The following is a 20,786-nucleotide window of genomic DNA, read 5'->3' as shown; positions in this document are numbered from 1 at the left end:
TGTTGTTTTCCAGCTGATGTGTAGCATTTGTGCGAAGCTATTCGGGTAGGACTGAACAGTGAGCATCAATTGATGGGATTGTGCATTTAATGCTGATTCATACGCGTAGTTCCAGGGATTGTGGTCTGTTCAGTGTGATGTCATTTCCTGGCATAAAGAGGCTGTGTATGAGTTTGTTTTAATTTATATGTATTTTCGGATAAAAAAATGTTACTGTGAAATGTATCATATTGTTTCTCGTCGTGCAAAAGAGCAAGTAAAGCTTTTATTAGAATTTCTTTAAATGTTTTGTTCGAGGCCAACGAATGTAACTTGTTTACCCATGTTCATAGTCCATTGAAGATGTACACAAGCATAAATAAAGTTTTAGTAAAATAGTTTATTTGTTTTTTCATGTTTTAATTCTTAATGACATATATTGAAGACAAATTTGTAAAAATATAAACCCTCAGAAATGTCACTACGAAAGTGCAAAATGCTCAAAATTAAACATCAAAGCATTAAGGGATAGTTCACCCACAAAATCTCTCATTATTTACTCGCGCCATCTCATTTCAAACCTGTTTGACTTTCGTTCTTCTGCAGAACACAAATGCGATTGTTGGAGAATGTTGGTAGCAGAAAACCATCGGTCAACATTGACCATTGGTCCGTTATCGGTCTTGAGTCAGTACAACAGAACTCAATGGTGACCAACGGTGTTTGGTAACCAACATTCCACAAATTATCATCTTTTGTTTTGCAGAAGAAAGTCATACAGGTTAAAAAACAATAGCTTTTTTTGGTGAACTATCCCTTTGATTCAAAATGATTGTGTACATTTGTGAAATGTTAAAGACATTTCAAGTGTATGATTAACTGTAGAACTGAAACATCCCTGAATCCTCTCAGGTGTTTTTGCTTCAAAATACCAGTGTTCATTTCTCTTGAGAACCCAAGTCTAATTGTGTTTCTTTCTTGGCTGAACTTCTCACCACAATTGAATTTGCATTGGTTAAGTCACATTGGATCCTTGGAAACAGCAGGAATTAGGTCAGAGTTCCCTGTGAATCTGAGGTCCCCGTACGGCCCAGATGAAAAATATTACGGTTGTCTACTAAGCATTTCATTCTGCACTTTGTAATTCTGACCAGCTGGATTAAGATTTTTAATAAAGCATTCAAACTTTTGCGGTTTTTGCATCTCATACAAATAACAAATGTTGACATCATGAGCTCCAGAACCAGAAATCGCATACGGATGTGTACGTCTAGTATATCAGTTGTATATAAACACAGTCACACCTCTCAAACACACACAAACAACAAACTTGAGCAACTTAACTAAATAAACAACAATATTCCAAAATAAAAGTGATCTATTCATAAAACGCGAATCATGAAAATGCAATCAATATGTTCATGACTTGACTTAATCATACATGTCATTAAATTGTAACTTTACATCTGCAAAACATACAAATGACTTTGATAAAAGTCCCATTTGTAAACCATTTTGAGATTTGTTGTTTCCATTAGAGCTTGTAGTTCCATGTAGTTTTTGTTTGCATGTTCAATACTTGACTAAAGTGCTCAACTTCAGTGAGGTTGAACTGTATATAAAGTACAAAAGACTATTAAAAGACAATCATTTATTCATCCTGGGGGCGAAAGGCTGTGACATATAATCCATTAGGGTTGACTTTTTCAGTCATCGTTACGGCTCTGACAACAACAACCGAAAACTTTCCAACTCTTTGATACTTGTGGAGATTCTAAAAAAAGTCACAAGACGACATTTAGATTTTTAAAGTTGTAATATTATTAAAAAGATATTCCCTGATATTACCTTCCAAAGGCATTGAACAGGGAGACAATCTCCTGGCGACTCAGCTGGAAAGACGGACTGCTGTTTCTTGTGTTAGGCATGGCCTCTATTTGCCTTTCTGAGAACAGGATTTTGAGGGCTGTTCCCAGGCCTTGTGTCTACAAGAGACATTCATTCGGTCATTCACATATCAATGGCTGCATTCAAACACTTTTCTTCCAAGCGACATCAGTCTTTATTGTCTTACCTGCAATTTGCCCCAAAGTCTGCATTTAAAACATTCGACACAGTCCATGATGCGTGAAATGTTCTTAAATGTACGCTTGAAGTCCTCCTAATACAAGGATGGATGAACAATTGCACAACTTTATCAACATGCGGTACTGTAAATTGGTTAAAGCAAACTTCAATAAGAGTCACTCACTTTAAGTTTCAAAGCTTCTTTCTTATTTCCTGCAAAAAGTGTGGTCTCATCAAAATGCAGCGGAAAAGATCTATAAATGAATTAGATGTGCAATTTCAATCTATTAGGCCTAAACATCTGAATCATACAGCTTTCTCAGAAGTGCTGCAGTTATCTTACTTAGCCACTTGGAGGAGCTCTAAAAGCATGTTCTTGTTTTCTGCATCCTGCTCAGACTGGCCGGTGTACAAATGAAAAGCGGGACGCTCGAAATAAGGGAGGACTTTTGCCAGAGCACGCAGCTCAATGAGGTACAGGAAGTAAAGGTTACGTAGTCTCTTTGGCCCCTCCCCTTTTGTCAGCTTTTCGTCAAACCTCTCCTGGAACTCGGAGACATTGTGACCCCACTTCATCTCGAACCAGTTCTCTAGCCAATTCAATCGAATGGAGAAACAAGACGAAGTGGATCAAACGAGAATCTTGTATGATTTCAATTAGATTCTATTTGATAACAGAACCGTGTTACTTACAACGGGACGTGACTCACCATCTAGAAGATATCTGGCACTGAGGTGTATGTTTATACTGGCGTGAAGTCCTGATACGAGTCTGAAGAAAGCTCGTTTTTCAATACACAAACCTGTAAAAAAAACAGTATCAAATAGAAATCGTACAAAATGAAAAATGCAGGTTAGTGAAAAATGCACACATTTCATGCAGACACTTACCCTCAAGCCAGCGGTGGAATCCCTGACCTTAATAAAGATGTAAGTAGACTCAAGTCAGTGTCTATCTGAACAAATGAAATGTACATTTTAATTGTGATTCAGAGAAATGTTTATTACCATCAATGTCTCCTGAAGGAGAAGGGGAGTGAAAATAAAAGAGAGAGTGGGAGAGAGAGAGAGCACATTACAATCCGTCATCATTCTGACAATCTTAACAAGAAAAATACGTAAAACTTAATAAGACTATAGAATGAAAAGACGCTCACCGCTGTTGGACACCAAAGGATTCATTGGTCGTTTGACTGCGTACGGTCTGTAAATGTAAAAACATTTTGTGATAATATTTAAGATCACGTTTTCATTGCATTGAAATGCACATTCCTGTTATATATTACAACTTGTACTACCCTACAAATGCATCGCTTTTCTGTAAAGCTGCTTCAAAACGCTCAACAAATAATTGTGACTGGAATTGAAGTTTTACTTGAAACAATTCTCCTCATATATGCTGTTCCATATCCGCCACGCCTCTGGTCCTTTATAACCTGTGAAACGCTCAGGGTTCAACAGGAGGTCGACATACTGTGACTGTGGCGAGTCTTCGTCTGAAAAATACACGAATCACGGCCTTAAACGTGCAAATAAGACATTTAACTGGACTTGCAACCCAATATGTACTTGCTTTTAATCAAACAAATCAGAAAATCGCAAACCTTAAAATAAACGTACCATCTAACATGCAGAATCGGTCGGATTCGTCGTCGTGTTTCTTCCATTCACTGAGCGCCTGACGCGTCTCATCACTATACAGTGACATGGAGTGAGAATTCACACAATTATGCACCAGGATGTCAGGATACATTTTTGTGAACCGTCCTTTTAAGATCTACGGTTATACCTTAGGGAACCATTGACAGCTCCAAGTTTTTCAGTCTTGTCACATCCTTCTACATCCTGACTGGCTTCCTCTGAATACTATGATGAAACAGAAAGCATCAACACCCACCTGCACCAACATATGTAGAAATACACATCAATTTTTTATAAACAATAAAGCGAACACAGGCCTGATACCTTGTCACTGCTGGACTTAATGCCCTCAGGTACCTCACCCTGCACAGAAACAAACAACGTTTATAATGTTTTATTCAGTTACTTACGAAAACGAAATAGATGGAATTAAACTCATACTGGTGTGCAGGATTTCACAGCACAATATGTGAGTCCACATTGACTGTGATCACTCCAGAACGGACAAGGGTTGTTCAGATTGACCTGGTGATCATACAACAAAATGTTAGAAACTGAAATGACAACAGATATGTTTAGACGTTATCGTAATCAACAACCTTGTAAAACCTGAAATAATCAGATGAAATCAGTTTTTGCAGTTTGGGAAAGATGTCTTTATTGTTAAATCTGTCAATGGTCTCAACATCACATGCACAGTCATCCAGGGTCCCAGTGACCTACAAACATTAAATCACTTAATTACTCATGACACATAACATTGCATTATGATGGTACTTTGATACACACCATAGTACAAATAACTGTCATTTTTATTTACCTTAGCATAACATGGTATGAAAAACATGATGGTTTAAAACGATGGGTCTCACCTGGCAGAAACACCTGTGCGCAGCTGATTCTGCTGTAGTCACGTGGACGCTGGCGAGCGCAGACACCAACAGCACGAAAACTTTCATGATGAATGAAACGGGCTGCGCAGAATTGCGCAGGAAAGTGATGTTCTGTTACTGCTCTGTTTTTACAACACTGCGATCCGCCGTGTTTGTGTCATGTTGATTTCCAGTGATTCACACGTCACCTCTCAGATCACTTCCGATTCAATCCGCCGGTACGTGAACTACGTGACTCAATTACGTCTGTTGAACGGGTAACTCCACCCTAAAATGAAAATTCGGTCATGAATGACTCGCCCTCTGTTTGTTCCGAACATGTATAAATGTCGCAATAACGTTAGCAACCGTTCTGAAGCATCATTGACTGCCACAGTAATACAATAGTAATAGTTTGGTTCTGCTTAACACAAAGGAAGATATGTTGAGGAATGTAGGAAAACAAACAGTTCTGGGGTACATTTGACCACCATTTAAAATGGTCCTACTATGGCAGTCAATGGTGCTTCAGAACTGTTGGTTGCTGTATGAAGCAAGTTTTCTCTGTTGGCCGAGGTGTAGCACTATAACGCATATTTAACACGGTGAATGCATTATTTTATAATTGGCGGCCTATAGATAGCAACAACAATATATTGATATTATTTTAATCACGCAGATTCATTGTGAACGTTGGTGTTTTACCGGCAAATCTGTCAGGCGTAAATGTGAAATAAGCAAATTAAAACATCCACAATTTCCTATGCACAACAACTGCGCTACACACATGTGTCCACAAGATGCCGCTAACGTTCCGTATCCAGAACTGCGCAGAAATAAACAACCTTGAGTACGCCATAGTTTTTTTATTAAGCCACTGGAAAAATACACTATCTATCATCTATCTATCTATCTATCTATCTATCTATCTATCTATCTATCTATCTATCTATCTATCTATCTATCTATCTATCTATCTATCTATCTATCTATCTATCTATCTATCTATCTATCTATCTATCTATCTATCTATCTATCTATCTATCTATCTATCTATCTATCTATCTATCTATCTATCTATCTATCTATCTATCTATCTATCTATCTATCTATCTATCTATCTATCTATCTACCTACCTACCTACCTACCTACCTACCTACCTACCTACCTACCTACCTACCTACCTACCTACCTACCTACCTACCTACCTACCTACCTACCTACCTACCTACCTACCTACCTACCTACCTACCTACCTACCTACCTACCTATCTATCGCTATATCTATCGCTATATCTATCTATCGCTATATCTATCTATCGCTATATCTATCTATCGCTATATCTATCTATCTATCTATCTATCTATCTATCTATCTATCTATCTATCTATCTATCTATCTATCTATCTATCTATCTATCTATCTATCTATCTATCTATCTATCTATCTATCTATCTATCTATCTATCTATCTATCATCTACCTACCTACCTACCTACCTATCTACCTACCTACCAATCTATCGCTATATCTATCTATCGCTATATCTATCTATCGCTATATCTATCTATCTATCTATCTATCTATCTATCTATCTATCTATCTATCTATCTATCTATCTATCTATCTATCTATCTATCTATCTATCTATCTATCTATCTATCTATCTATCTATCTATCTATCTATCTATCATCTACCTACCTACCTACCTACCTACCTACCTACCTACCTACCTACCTACCTACCTACCTACCTACCTACCTACCTATCGCTATATCTATCTATCGCTATATCTATCTATCGCTATATCTATCTATCGCTATATCTATCTATCGCTATATCTATCTATCGCTATATCTATCTATCTATCTATCGCTATATCTATCTATCTATCTATCTATCGCTATATCTATCTATCTATCTATCTATCGCTATATCTATCTATCTATCTATCTATCTATCTATCTATCTATCTATCTATCTATCTATCTATCTATCTATCTATCTATCTATCTATCTATCTATCTATCTATCTATCTATCTATCTATCTATCTATCTATCCATCAGCGGCTAGAGCGCCATCTGATGGACGGTATTTGCTACAGCAACGCGCCTCGGTTACGTTTCAAGAATTCAAGGGCGGAATCGAGCGTATCCCATTTCGACACTTTTCTAACCCACTTTCGTCGCGTCACAGGAGGACATAGTTACAGTGTAACTTTCTAAAGCAAATACTAGCGCTTTTTTCATCCACCGGCCGTCGACGGACTCGACTTATCCTCCCCCATCTCTTTAAAACAGTGTAAACAAACTTCACTGTCGCTCCAATATCGTCGGGTTTGATGTGGAAACCAACATTTTCCCTAACATTCCCTGATCCCCGGTCATTCCGTCTCCTGTAGGATAAGCAACACGATCTCCTCCTAACTCCATTCTCTATTTTTGTGCTTCCTTGCGCTGCCAAGCCCCTGACGTAATGCTCCGTGTTAATTATTAGCATGTGGGAAGTGATGCCGAGACTCTCCTCTGCTGCTTAAACAAGAGCGACAGACCGCGGGGAGAAAAACCTCGTCAAGATGGCCAAACACACTGACCCGGAGTGAAGGGACACCCGCTCCCCGTCCCGAGAACAGCACCCATGCAACTGCGCCTTTAGGTGAGTTACTTTTTTACCGCAGAATTTCAAAGGCTTGGTAATATACTTTGCACTATATTTGCCTTCGGTTTGCCTTGTAACTTTGTGAAGTAAAGTGGGTACGGGGTTTATGAAAAATACTAACCGGAAAGTTTTGAATCACTTATTTATTATTAGGAATTCAAAAGCGGGCACAGTTGGTTTGCTTTTAATAGGGGGTAACCCACCGGACTGCTGACCCCAAATGGGGGGGTAACGTTAAACGCCTTATCTCTGAACAACGTTATGAAATCTAAAAACCGAGTGCAGTAGACAGTCATGCAAAGAGCAACAGTTTTTGGGAATGTTCTGGACAGGCTGGGGTACGAGTCCGGTTTTATACGAGTCGACCTCTGATATCATAAACGTAACTATGCGTGTTAATACAAACTTACACGATTTATTTTCTTAAATGGTTGGGGTTTGTTCATTTCTGGAAACACATTTTGAGGGATGTGCGAGGTATGTGTGTAGTTTCGGTCTCAAGGACACCTTAAAGTATTTTACATCTGCATTAATGTGAAGTTCGCGAATGGATGTTTTAGCAACGTCCGCGCAGACGATTAATCGATAATCGGTTCGTCACTCGACAATAATAATACACAATTTCGAGTTCGCGCGTGAGCTGGCTTGATGTGTCAAAACGCTCGAGTATGTGCTGGATGAAGCCGGTTTATTTTAGTCTCTGGCTGCTGTGGTTTGGTGGTCTGAATCTCACGATATGTGTCGTGTCGTAAGAATTGGTTAACCTGCGTGTGTGGTTCTTTCAAATATGCGTTGTGTTCCAGCTAAACTTGAAGCCTGGAGCGACAGGGTTGCGTCGCGTTGGGGTTTAAACCCAGCCTGCTCGTCCTATAATACATTTATTTTCTGAAAAAATGACTTCTGAAAAAATGACTGAGAGTTTACAATACTGTGACATTTTCACCCTATACTTTCACAGGTGGATGATGAAAGAGGTTTTCTGTTGAAAATGCCATCGGGAATCAAGCCGGCCAGACAGTGTATGCTGAAGGAAAGCTGAGAAACGGTTTCTAAGCCCGGAGGGTTGGAGAGCTCTTGCTCCATCTCAAAGCTTCAAACAGGGATTCCCTACCGCCCAACGTCACACAATACCACACATTGGATCCCAGCAGCATATAACACCTCAGAAGAGTATTTGCTGTCAAACCTTAAGCCAAAAAGTAAACGCACGTGTCAGTTTTGGATACGTCTCCGAGGAGAGACTCCACTGCAAGGAATCACATTCGAAAAACCAAAGAGTCGTGGACGTCTCGCTCCCTCTCGACAAACCCGAGTCTTGGTGCCAGTGCCTTTCCACTAGATCATGATGTTTCGTGACCAAGTGGGAGTCCTCGCCGGCTGGTTTAAGGGATGGAACGAATGCGAGCAGACGGTGGCGTTATTGTCGCTCCTCAAGCGCGTCAGTCGTACCCAAGCGCGCTTCCTGCAGCTCTGTCTGGAGCATTCCTTGGCTGACTGCACCGAGCTGCATGTCTTGGAAAGAGAAGCCAATAACCCAGGTCAGTACCGAGGTTCTCCCTCTCCTTCCCAACATTAACAGAATGAGAGCAGGTGGTACTGGGCCGTAGCGGCCGAGACAGGTGCACCCAGCTTTTTTTGGTTCATGTTGGGTCGTTTCTCTCCTTATATGTTGCCTTTATCTTAAAATCTGATGTATGTAGCTGGTTGGTTTATTTTGAGCCCACCTGTACGTGAGAAGCATGTGATGTTATATCAGATTGCTCTGCTGTGGACTAACCCAGAAATATAGGGTTTACTTTTGGTTTGCTACAATGTGCTGGATTCTTTGCTCCATCTTTTGCATAAACAAATGAACGTTTGGGCATTTATGTCATACTGGGATTATAAGTGGGCCGTGAGCCATGAGTTGCTTCTCTAAATTGTGTGTGTGTTGTGTTTTATAGGATGGATTTTTGTGCAACGTTGTCATTGTTTTTCTAAAATGTCAAAAACAGAACTCTGTGAAGTTTTTTAAGGCTGTATGCTCCCAGTCCTTGTGCCTACTGAGATTAAAGCCAGTTGAAGAGGTACAACACATCTCCATGTCTCTTGCAGCGTTGTGAAGATTTCCAAAGGAACGTTTTTGTCAATATGTCAAACAATAATTGTAGATTATGTTAACAATAGGACGGGGGCTTAAACTGTGCATTTCTGCAGTTGGGCTAAAGCGTTGTTTCTACGTGGCTATGGGATTCTATGTTGTTATTGCAAATGGTTTATTTGCATACACGTATTTGGTTGTCACCTTTGAAATGAATGCATTGAATATCATTGTGTCTGTGCTTGCCTACCTGCATGATTGACCTCAGGCAATGTCAGCTTCCTATTACTCACCAGACCGAAGGATTCTTTGGTTAATCAGCATGTTTTAATTCATCCAGGCAGACGTCTGGTTTTTCTCCAGCCCATTTTAAGTGTCTGAAACGTTTTTACTTGTTTAGCTAAGCCAACTTTTAACCTGTCTTGCATTAATATTTACACCTGTTTTTCAAGTGTCTGTGTGGTTTAGTTTTTGTTAGCAGTTTGGGGAGTGTCCATTTTTGGCTACCCTACAGTAAAAATTTAAATGAGCCAACACATATGTCATTGTATCAATAAGATCATTCTTTAGCCATATGGCGAAATGACCGAAGGCTTTTAGATATTTTAGAAAAAGTGGTCACATCCATCCTAAGAAATAAAACGGCTTTCATTTTATAAACCAGTAAATAACTACATTAAGACCTGTATGTTTAGCGGTGTGTACGGAGTTAACTCGCAGCTGGAAGTTGACTGGAAAGATGCAACCGTTTGGAAAGAACCGCTCCGAATGACAGGAATCCTCAATGACCTACTTATTCCTCTCTGTGAAGGAGCTGCCTTGTTCCCTTGACCCAAATGATGCAACTTATTTGCCTGTTGTCAAGTATTACACACTGTAACAAAATTTATGTGTTTGTGTGTATATTTAGCATTTGTGTATATGCAGTATTTTGTTTATTTGCGTTTAGCTCTGTACACTTAAAATGTTGTTCCACGAAATTGTTCTTTGATTGATTTTACAAATTAACTTCATCTAAAAAGGACGTTAGTCTTTTTAGATGACATTAAAGCGCGAGTGTGTGTACGTTTGAGAGAGGAGTGCATGTTTGTCTGAGTTGGTGTTCAACCCTTGATCATTTTCCACCCCTCCACTTCTCAGCCCAGAGGCAGATTCGGTCCGGGACAGGAGGGGCACTGTTGTTATGAATGACTGACTTCATACCTCTGTATGTGTGTGTGAGATGATGGAGGCCAAGCTTACGGAGAAATAGTGCTCGAGAGTTGGTTTTTCCAACATCGTGGCCTCTCTTTGAGATACAGTGCAAAGTAATTTTACAAGTCTTTACTATGGTAATCGGTAATGGTATGGGAGTTATGTTGGCATCCTGATATTTGTAACTTTTTAATGTTGAAATTGCTTGTGGTGAAGTTATAATCTTAGGGATTGCAATGTATCTATACAGTATGATAATTTGGATGTTAAATGTCAATTCATCGTCTGGATTTGGGACACACCTTCCCAAGTAACCACTGTCCAGACACTTCTCCTGTCTGGCTCATTTGTTCATTCCCCTGCTCCCTTTCCCAGATTGTCACTGAGCTATTTTGTCTCTTGTTTGGGTGTTGAACTATTACATTTCACCCACGCAACAGCAAATTGTTTATTTCTGGCTCTCGCCGCGTTTCGTGAACTCTTACGCAATACATTTTCTTCTGCATCAAACACGTCATATCTGAAAGTATGAGATGAATGAGTCTCCATACATCCATATTTGTTTTTCTTTTTTTTTTTACCGTGACATAAGTGGTCTTATCTTCAATATTGGTGTTGCGGCAAACGCATTATTTCTTAGTGGGGTGCACGATAAATTATGTCCATATCGGTATCGGCCGATAAATGGTAATTTTTTATGTAAGTGGACGAGTATAAAATTTAGGAGAATATAATATAGCCGATTAATTATGAATCATTTCTCAGCCATATCCACTTCAGGTGCACGCTGCTCACAGTTAAAATAAAGTACAGTTCTGTCTTTCTGTTGTGATCATTCACTTACTGCTATTAGCAAAACATTGCTTGTGTAAGTACAGTATGTAGATGAAGTATTTATGAATGTGTACATTATAGGAACAAAAGCACATTGTTTGAATCAGACTGCTGTCTGAATGCTTTCTGTCTTGAGACCTGTTAGACTTGTGGCTATTGAGAACACCTTTCTGGGTTGCTCTGGGAGAACATGTATTTGTCATCAAGGCTTTTGGCAGTTGTGGTTGTTCTGTTACATTCTATAAAACAGAAAAATGTTTAGATATAAGATATCCCGTATTAGTCATTATTTTAATCCTTAAATACAGTAAACCATGTACACGATAACTATCCCAGATTTCAATATTGATCCTGGCACTCAATCTGATCCATTTGTCTCTTTATGTCTTAAAATAATGTATTGGAATCTCATCATAATATAACCATTAATTTATAATCAAAAAGATAAGTAAAAAGGCCCTTGATCAAATGTATATGGTTCCTCTTTCCGGATCAGCTAATGTTATTAAATATAAATAATTAAAATACATTTAGTATTAAATATTCATCAATCTCTATGGCTCATCTATCAGATAATGGTCTCCGTCATGCAGCATACGAAGTGTCGATTTATAATGCTCGCTATTTTGGTGAAAAATAATGTTTGTTTGTATACAGAAGCATAGGCGAGCATTATTTTTCCACACTTCTTGCTTCCCACTTAAAGTATTGAAACTTTTGCACGAGCTAAGGTGTCTAAGGAAAAATGCTGAGCTTGGATGACATCAGCACTTGAAGACAGTCTTGGAAACAACATGGGCATCACCTTTTCTGTTTTTTGTCTTAATGAATGGCAAAATATGCTCATCTCAGCATACAGGAATGGATGACATGCAGGTACTTGAAAGGCGTGTGTCATCCTTGCTCACTAACATAGATTTCCTGCGCCGTCTGCTGTTGTTGAAGAGACTGCTGAAGTGTGTTTTATGCACTGATCTATTTTCGCGAAGCGAAATTGGTTTGATTTATTTTAGTTTGTTTACAAAATGTCTGATTTGTTTAATGCAATAGTAAAACATGGCTGTTCACTTTCAGAAGTTGTAGTGACGCTTTTTCCCCTAAAATAATGTGAAATATATGTTGGTTATATCACTTCTTTAATATACTTTAATACAATTTAAATTGATTTCAGAAAAAGAAATATCTTATTGCATAATTTAGCATTCAATCACATATCGTATTGTTCCTCAATATCGCACAGCCCGAGCTATAAAAATGACTGGATCGTGCCTAGAACACTAAACCAATGGCCACCATCTTGGTATAACTTACTGACAGAGCGCACCATTGACTTCTATAATAATTGACAATCTAAAATAATCAGTTTTTCAGGTTATTAGGCGTGCGATACATTTTTAGTTCACTTGTGTGTTCAAATTAATTGTTACTTGTTATGTTAATGTTTATTTAGAGCAGAATATTTAGAAGGTGAGTATGTATTGCACCGTTGTATTATGGCACGTGTAAATGTTTAGAAACAAAGCTTTATGACTTAAAAGAGATCAACAGCCTGTATTTAGATATCAGAATAAGCACATTTGTCATATGTTGAGGTGTCTCGTTAGTCTAAGATGGGAAAGATTCGTCTAAGATTCCCGACTTTAAAATATTTTACTATTTACATGCTTAAGACATTTGAACTGTAAGAATGTACTGTAAGACTTTTGATATAAAATGGGGACTGGTAAGTAACTTTTTTTTATCATTTATATCGTGAAATGAAACACGACCATATCCTTTCTTTTTACCTGTCCTGCTGTGATCCAATGTAAAATGACTTTAATCAAAGTCGATAACAACACTCACACATGCTGTTTTTAGTCCTGAGATTTGATATGAATTAATGCAGACAATAGAGGTTGTTGTAATATTACTGGTCAGCGATTTAATCGTTTTCAGTGTTTTTCATTAATTCATTAATTTCTTGCTACTAATAGGACTAGACACTGCTGTTGACTTTAAGTAAGAGCCTTAAAGTTAATATGTACATCTTGACAATTTCATTTCGTATCGGTTCTTGGAAAGGCCGTGAGAAATGAGTACAACAAATGGAATGTAAATATCCTTTTGTCACAGAGCGTAAAACGTTCAGATGAGTACAGGTACAGGTAATGTTGTTTGTAGCCATTGCTTCTCACTATTTATTATTACAATTTAAGTATTATTAATTGTTGTTATTTAACTGAAAATAATAGTTTCATTTGCTTTGGTAAACATGGACCCTCTATATTTCTTTCCACAATAATGAAAATATCAGTCAAAAATTTCTTTGAAGAATTTATCATCATTTAAAGGTCGGTCATGAATTCCTTAGATAATTTGTAGTAATATCATTAGGTACTTTAAACAAGCTCAACATTTAATTAACTCAAGTTGAAAACAATTATAGAGTGAACCTGGATTAATGATTTTTAATGATCATTAAGATCTATATGCTTTTTTATTTGTATTATGCTCTGCTATGATGTTCCACAAAATAGTTCTCCAACAAAGATTTTATGTAAAAAACTATTTCTCAACCGCCGCATGCTTTTAATCTCCCACGCCGTCAGACCGGCTTGGTCGTTCCTGTCACACTGGTAGCGATCTGTCTGCGCACGCTTGATTGCAGCTGAGAGCGAGCCGTCAGAAAATGCATGCTTGCCATTACACAAATGACGAGTCGGTTTTCTTTAGATCAAATCTTGCAATGCAGTTTCTGTTTGGTCTGGTGTTACATGTATGTCTTTCTTCTGCTGATGTTCAGCGTGTTTTATTCTGCAGCTGGTAAATGCAAAGCGCAGACAACTGCATCATGGTGCCACAATGCAGGACTTTGTTGGAAAGTGCTGATTTTGCTTTTAAGAGGTCAGGCTGAGATTCCCCCCTCCCACAGAAAACTTTCTTTTCTGTGTCAGCTCCCTCTCCAGACAGTTGCTAAGCAAGAGTGGGTTTGTATTAGAATCAGAGAAGTTTCCCTAAATGGGATCTTTGTCACAAATGGGATCTTTGTAGATTGCATTTATATAACCTCAGCGGAGGAATCTCTGAATGTTTCTTTTTTCTCTCCCTGCAGGTAATAAAAGATTTCTTCCAAATAGGAAAACGATGTTCAGTCTTCTATGAATGAGGACTAGCGCAGGGGCCCAGACATTTCCTTAAATAGGTTTTTGAGCTCGAATTCGCAGACTTGAGGCTCACATTCTAGGAATAGTTCCCGTCTGTGCCATTCTGTGCCATACAAACACGCACAACACCTGGAACGTCCACAGGTAGACAAAATTGCCGTTCCAGTCCATCGCTGCTTTTATGGTCGGTGTGGTCTTCAGGTTACAATGGAACTTCCTGTCAGGGGTTTGGTCTGTCTGAGGCATGAATGGAGCATGTTTTCGGGCCGGAGTCTGAGGCCTAGGGGTTTCCTCCCAGATTGCTGGTGTGGTTAAATAAGACTATTTAGTAATATTTTGACATCATGGCCAAAAATAATTCATGGTATATATGAAACTACCGTGGTGCTTTTATGGGGATAATGATGCTTATTTAGGCTTTCGTACTTTAAAGGGAGTCTAGGGATGCCGGAGAGAGAGTTTGTAACCATTGTGGTATCTAAGGCTAAACTTAACGGGTGCGTAAAAATTCACAATATTGCGTGTAGTATTAACACAATACCGATAATTGTAAGTTTTAATGTCACAGTTATTGTTGGAAACTAGTATATTGTGACCCCCTAATTCTTAGTTAAATACATCTTTTATTTTATTTTGTGTTTTCTCTTTACTTGGTCAATTTGGGAGGTGGAGAGAGCGATTGTAAGCCTTGTGGCTCTGAAGGCAGAATGTTAAATGCATGAAAATCTTCATTTTGGAGTTTCAAAACTACAGTATTAGCATGTGCGTTGTTGACATTGTCAATGGTGGAATGTAAAGACACCTCTGCGCTGAATCTAAAAATCATAGTTCTTTGTATCAAGAGATGAAAACCATGACTACACTATTTATTTATGTAATATTTGAGAGATAATTCATAGTCATCCAACTTGATCTTGCAAGAAAAAGTAACTTTTTTTATGAGGTCAGGTGGCAATTTCATATGCGAATCCCATTTAATCGTACGATTATTCGAATAAGCAAGAAGGAAGCCCCCCCACCTGACGTCATTGGGTAAGAATCATATACAAATTTATGAGCGAGATCGTACAAATTAGTACGAAATTATCTACCGCCATGAGATTCAATGTATTTGTTACTGGCTTTTTGCAGTTTTCTTTTAAATTAATTGCGGTCTTGCAAGTCACATTGGATAAAAGCGTCTGCTAAATGAACATGTAGATTGAAGGGCACAGTCACACTGGTTGAAAGCTCATCTGGTCTTTAATCTAACACTGTGAAGATCCGATACAGATATCATTTCAGGGTCAGTCTTAAATGCGTTTCCTGTCTTATAGAGGGACAGCTCATCCTCCATACCGAACAATAGTGATGACTCAGAGCCACCGAGAATGCTTGGTCTACTGACATAGGCAGGTGTTTCCCACTTTGTTGTCTGTCCAGCTGAGCTCAATGGATAGTTAGCCTGCGCTGCTATTTCCAATGGCGAACAGGATTAGCGGCCGTAAATATAACCGGCTTGAAGGAAGAGAGGAAGAAAGCGTGCGCTGAAATGCAGACAAACTCTCGGCACAAAGCGTCTGCCAAGCTAAATTTAGAACTGCCGGCCTCATTCTCTAATTTCGACAGCAGACGTAACATTTTGTGATTGTGTGTGAAGAGGAACTGGAGGGGTTAGATGACCCGGTGCTTTGACACACGGACTTTGGGGTTATTAATCAGCTGATCGAGAACTTGTGGGAGTGAAGAGCTGAGTGTTGGAGTCAGATGGGCAGCTTGTGGTTCAGGCAAACCAGTAAAGAGATAGTTCAGCCCAAACATGTTAATTCTGTCATTTGTGTAAAACAAAATTAGATGAGAAATGTCTCCGTCACTCATTGACTTCCACTGTGTGGACACAAAACCACAGTGTTGTTTAGTCAACAACGTTCTTCAAAATATCTTTCTTTGAGTTCTGCAGAAGAAAGCAGGTCAAACAAGTTTGAAATGACACATGAGTAAATTATGAAAGAATTTAGATTTTTTAAGTTTTAAGTTAAGAAAACACTTGGTCATAATACAATTTATAACCAAAGGGTTTTCTTGGCTTAGAGGTATTGAGAATCCATACTCATTTTACTTTTGAGCAGTGAGAGCACAGTTCAACAAGTAGCTTAAAATGTTACGTTTTCACAAGTGGGTGTTTATTTGGGAACATTAGTGTGCTGACATTTGCTGTATTTTTAGTACTTGCATACTTTTGCGTTTTGGACAGGATGTGCATGTTTCTTTTGTTTTAACATTTTAAGCAAAAAAAAGGTTTTCTAAGGTAACCAATGAAATGCTTGCTGATGTTAGTGTTTTTTAAACCAGTACAGTATAAAGGCCATTGCCGATCTGCTTATTCTCACTTTTTCTTTGGTAGAAACTCGAGGAAAGAGGCTAGATTTAGCGCAAGTGGAAAAATGGATATCCGTGATTTTTCTCACCTGGGCGTCTTGACCCAGTAACTATACATGTATTTTAGGTGCTCTTCAAAGTCCCGGCAGAGTGCCGGTGGGATCCGGGCCTGTACGGGCCTGTAGAGACTAAGCCGTTGCCTGTTTAGGCTGCTCTAGAGGATAGGTGGGGCTTGAGAAGGAGAGCGGGGTCTTTGCCAATCATAGTGTAAGCGTCTCCGAAGCCTGACTCACACTCCCTCTGGGTGTCATTTCAGGATACCACACCAATTTTTCATTGATTCTGACATTTTTCATTCTTTCCTTTCCCTGGCTTATTTCTTGGAGTGTCATCTGAGGATTCGTTTCAACATCCCACTCGCAGGAGTGTGGCTGAGACTCATGGGAGTCTTTTCAATAGAGCTCTGACCTTCACACGAAACTGGCCATTGGGTGGAATGGTTTAGCTATTCAGTATTTCTTCATATCCGTCTATATCATTGATGTCCCGCTCTGTATTTCACTCCACCCCCTGCTCTGCTGAATGCATTAGATCTCGGGGAGCCCGTTTAAGGAAGTTTTCGCTAAAGTAATGTTGCAGGGATGATCTCAAAAAGAAAGTATGTGTCTAACCAGCGTCGTTTCGGATGCAACGCACCCCAGTCGGAAACTGCGCATTCTTCTGTTGGTCCTGTGGTATGCCAGCACATTCCGCACCGCTGAGCTGGAGCGAGCAGCCGGAGGGATGGGTGGGGCGTGCGCCCTCTCCCTCTCTTTCTCTTTGTTGCCACTTTTTCCAAATAGGCCATTTTTCCCTTCCACACTTTTCCTCCTGGAAAATCTTGTTGATGCAAGTGTCCACAGACCAGTTCCAGCGTTCCTTTTTTCCCTCATAAGGGGAAAAATGTACAGACAGACCTTTCAGACAAATTTTTAGTTCCCCCATTTTCTCTGTTGCCTTTTTAGAAGATCTGGATGTGCTATAAAGCAGACGTGGTTCTTTTTACAGCTGTGTCTGGTGTGTGTTGGCAGTATTTCTCGATCTTTTTTTAGGGTCATTGAGAGTCAGAGTCTGATATTGTAGGCGCTGTCTCCCTCCCAAGAGATTTAAGTGGTGCATCACTGTCCCTAGGAACTAACTGTGAACTGTGTCCTGGCCATGTTGACTCAACAACTTTAAAATAAAGAATGATCTGTTCGAAACCACGTCGTAATATGTTTGTTGTGCTAACAAAGCAAATGTACAATTACAACTGGGAAGCTGCAGTATGACACCAAGGTGACACCATGGACGATGATTGTGTTCTTTTGAATTATACATAAACATGCACAGATAAATAAACATATCAAATGCATTCTAAACAATGTGTAAAGTGTCTCAAAGTACCACCACGTACATTTCTTATTTTTATAAGGGTGACAAAGGTGAAAATGGGGTCGCACAGAGACATTTAGTTGCCCTTCTTAGTGTACTCTGTGTCAGCATTGGGTGTGTGCATGGTTCGCATGATGCATCCGCCGATGGTCTCGTATAAATAGGGCGTTATCACCAGTCCGTTGGTGTTTTGGTCGACCTATTTTTGGAACAAGAGAATCATGTGTCTGACAAACAGATCTCCTCCCGTCCAGACGTGGGTGTGTGCATGACTGCGCGTGTGTTCTCGACAGCCGCTGATCGTGTGCGTGTGTTATTGGAGCATCTGTGATGTGTGAATGCGGTCGTCTGTTATCAAAGCATGTGTCCAGGACGAAAGATTTTGGAACACTGATGTGATGGTGTTTGGTGAACTGTGGGGTTTATATTCGGTCTCTCATTAAGAGCAGCTTATAGTTCAGCTAATTTTAAGGTGGAAATGTCTGTCTGTGTTTGGGTTTGTTTCCTTTTTTTTTCACTTATCGTGCCTTTATCTCTGCCTTATATTTAACGAAACAACATTTTCTTACATATTCCAGGAGATGCACTTGGTTAATGACATTTGTTCTGGCATAATTCAGTCTCTAGTCTTACTTTTGAATTGTCTGTGTTGTTAGGTTTGTTCTTTAGCACCAACAGGATACGTTCTTGTAATTTTATTGTATACAATGACAATTTACGCTTTCTATTTTAGTTTGCCCTTTTCACACAGTAATCCTGGTAACTTACCATGAAATAACCAGAACAACTTTTCTCACATAAGCAATGGTGTGGTCTTTTTAATGGTAAGGTTGCATTTACACATAAGTACCAAATGGGGTTGCACGAACTAGTTGACATCAATGCTCTGATGCGACATTTAAAGGTTGATGTCATCTAGTCAATAATAGTGGCAATAATACATCTTATCTTGTCCTGCTTCCACAAGCATCATTCACAATGTGTCCTGTTTTCCTCCGCAACATTCATGATTTGTTCTGACGCCGCAAAAGCTCAGTTTCAGTGCACTAGCTTCTACACACAGATCTTGTATGTTCCCCATTTAATAAAACATGAAAGAAACAGAATAAATAAATAAAAATCGCATTTTGGCTACTGTGTCACGCGTTTGTATGATAAAGCACGTGCTGCATTAGGCTAATAAATATATTGACATTGTTCTAAAGTCCCAGCCCGTCACAGACAAACGTGACAACTTTTGTTTTGTTGTTTTGTCTATTAGTGCACATGACCCTTTCAGATGACTTGTTGTAAATGTCAGGGAAGCTTGATCTGTAACGTTACACACGCTTCAGATCTGAAGTTACGTAAGGCTGCTGTAAAGATCCACCTGCTGCTCTTTTACTTCATAGCCCGCTACTACCAACCTCACACTTTAAAATAGTTTTATTTTAGTTTAGTTGTTGTTGGTCTTGTGCAATAGATGAATACTATATGTTCAGAGGCTATTTGGGTGTAAACACTTCTTGGTCACTATAGACTACCATAGTTGGAAAATTTGCTTTATAAATGTTATTTTGTTCTGTTGAACAGAAAATAAATATTTTGAAGAATGTAGCATACAGTTCTTGGGCACTTTTGATGATCATTGTCATTTTATTATGGTAGTCAATAGTGACCAAGAGTTGTCCTTTTAAGCCCCATTCAGCCAGCCAATGACTATGTCGCTGTGTTTCGCTTGTCTCTTGCTATGAGAATGTTAGATGGCGTTCCTAGCTTTGCTTGTCCCAGTAACAGTTTGAACAATCCCTAAAGTAACTGACGAGAGACGGATGACGGACTGCTTTACTCCTATTAGTAGTTGCTTGCGAAGGTCGCTCATCATTTGCATAAAGTTGAACAATTACACATTTCAAATCAAATCTCTTTGTCAAACATCATTTTCACAAGTGTACTGATGGTGAAATCTTAGGTACAAAACTCTGTGCCACGGCATTACAAGCAACAAGATATAAAAATGTACAATATACACACTTTACACGATATACATACATTTGCACAATATACAATAAATAATAGACAATTGTACACAATATACAATACACACATTTCTTCAAAATACATATAGAGTAAACTATATTCCCTTTTTTGTCGCCTGACTCCCATCGCTAGTCACTTTCGCTCGTATCGCCGGAAGTCGCCGGCTCTCCATTGAAATGAATGAGATTGCATTTCTCTGCCGTTTCTCTGTACGGTCTGAACAGGGTGTAAAGTAGAGTGGGTTATGACACTGAGTTTCGAACACACGAGGTTTGTAGTTTTTTTTTTATTGCAAACGTTTACATTATTTAGTTGCTCTTGACCCAACTTCAGTATTCATTTAAGTATTAGATTACTTAAAACTAAATTTCTGAACTGGTTGTTTGACATCCAAGCACAGAAAACATGAGGTCATGGGTTCAAATTTAACTCTGAAATTCTGCTTCAATTGTTGCCGTTACAAAGATCTCTTGTCGCAAGGGCAAGTGCTTGTTTCCTAGTGTAGTAGTAAATATTGTGTT

At 39.0% G+C, this 20,786-nt stretch overlaps 2 protein-coding genes across 3 annotated transcripts in view; one reads left to right on the top strand and one right to left on the bottom strand.

The window, feature by feature from the left end:
- Positions 1 to 359: 359 nt before the first annotated feature.
- ero1a (endoplasmic reticulum oxidoreductase 1 alpha) lies at positions 360 to 4,794 on the bottom strand. The gene is made up of 15 exons (XM_079458751.1): positions 4,560 to 4,794; positions 4,287 to 4,406; positions 4,129 to 4,212; positions 4,012 to 4,050; positions 3,836 to 3,912; positions 3,667 to 3,740; positions 3,422 to 3,542; positions 3,198 to 3,250; positions 2,938 to 2,964; positions 2,757 to 2,849; positions 2,390 to 2,636; positions 2,231 to 2,300; positions 2,054 to 2,140; positions 1,828 to 1,964; positions 360 to 1,753 (listed from the first exon to the last, which is right to left on the bottom strand). Exons 1-15 carry the CDS (start codon positions 4,644 to 4,646, stop codon positions 1,696 to 1,698), a joined length of 1,374 nt encoding a protein of 457 aa, XP_079314877.1. The 5' UTR covers positions 4,647 to 4,794; the 3' UTR covers positions 360 to 1,695.
- Positions 4,795 to 8,515: 3,721 nt separating this feature from the next.
- The window catches only part of samd4a (sterile alpha motif domain containing 4A), a 33,436-nt gene continuing 21,165 nt past the window's right edge, over positions 8,516 to 20,786 (top strand). For both annotated transcript variants that reach the window (XM_079458810.1, XM_079458809.1), the window contains exon 1: positions 8,516 to 8,759. In XM_079458810.1, coding sequence (XP_079314936.1) covers positions 8,564 to 8,759 — 196 coding nt within the window. In that variant the 5' untranslated portion in view covers positions 8,516 to 8,563. The remainder of the gene's footprint in view (positions 8,760 to 20,786) is intronic.

The sequence above is a fragment of the Barbatula barbatula genome (genome assembly GCF_947034865.1).
Source record: "Barbatula barbatula genome assembly, chromosome: 6".
NCBI lineage: Eukaryota > Metazoa > Chordata > Actinopteri > Cypriniformes > Nemacheilidae > Barbatula > Barbatula barbatula.
Note: the sequence above shows the minus strand (reverse complement) of the source record. Positions and strands in the feature narration are given on the sequence as shown.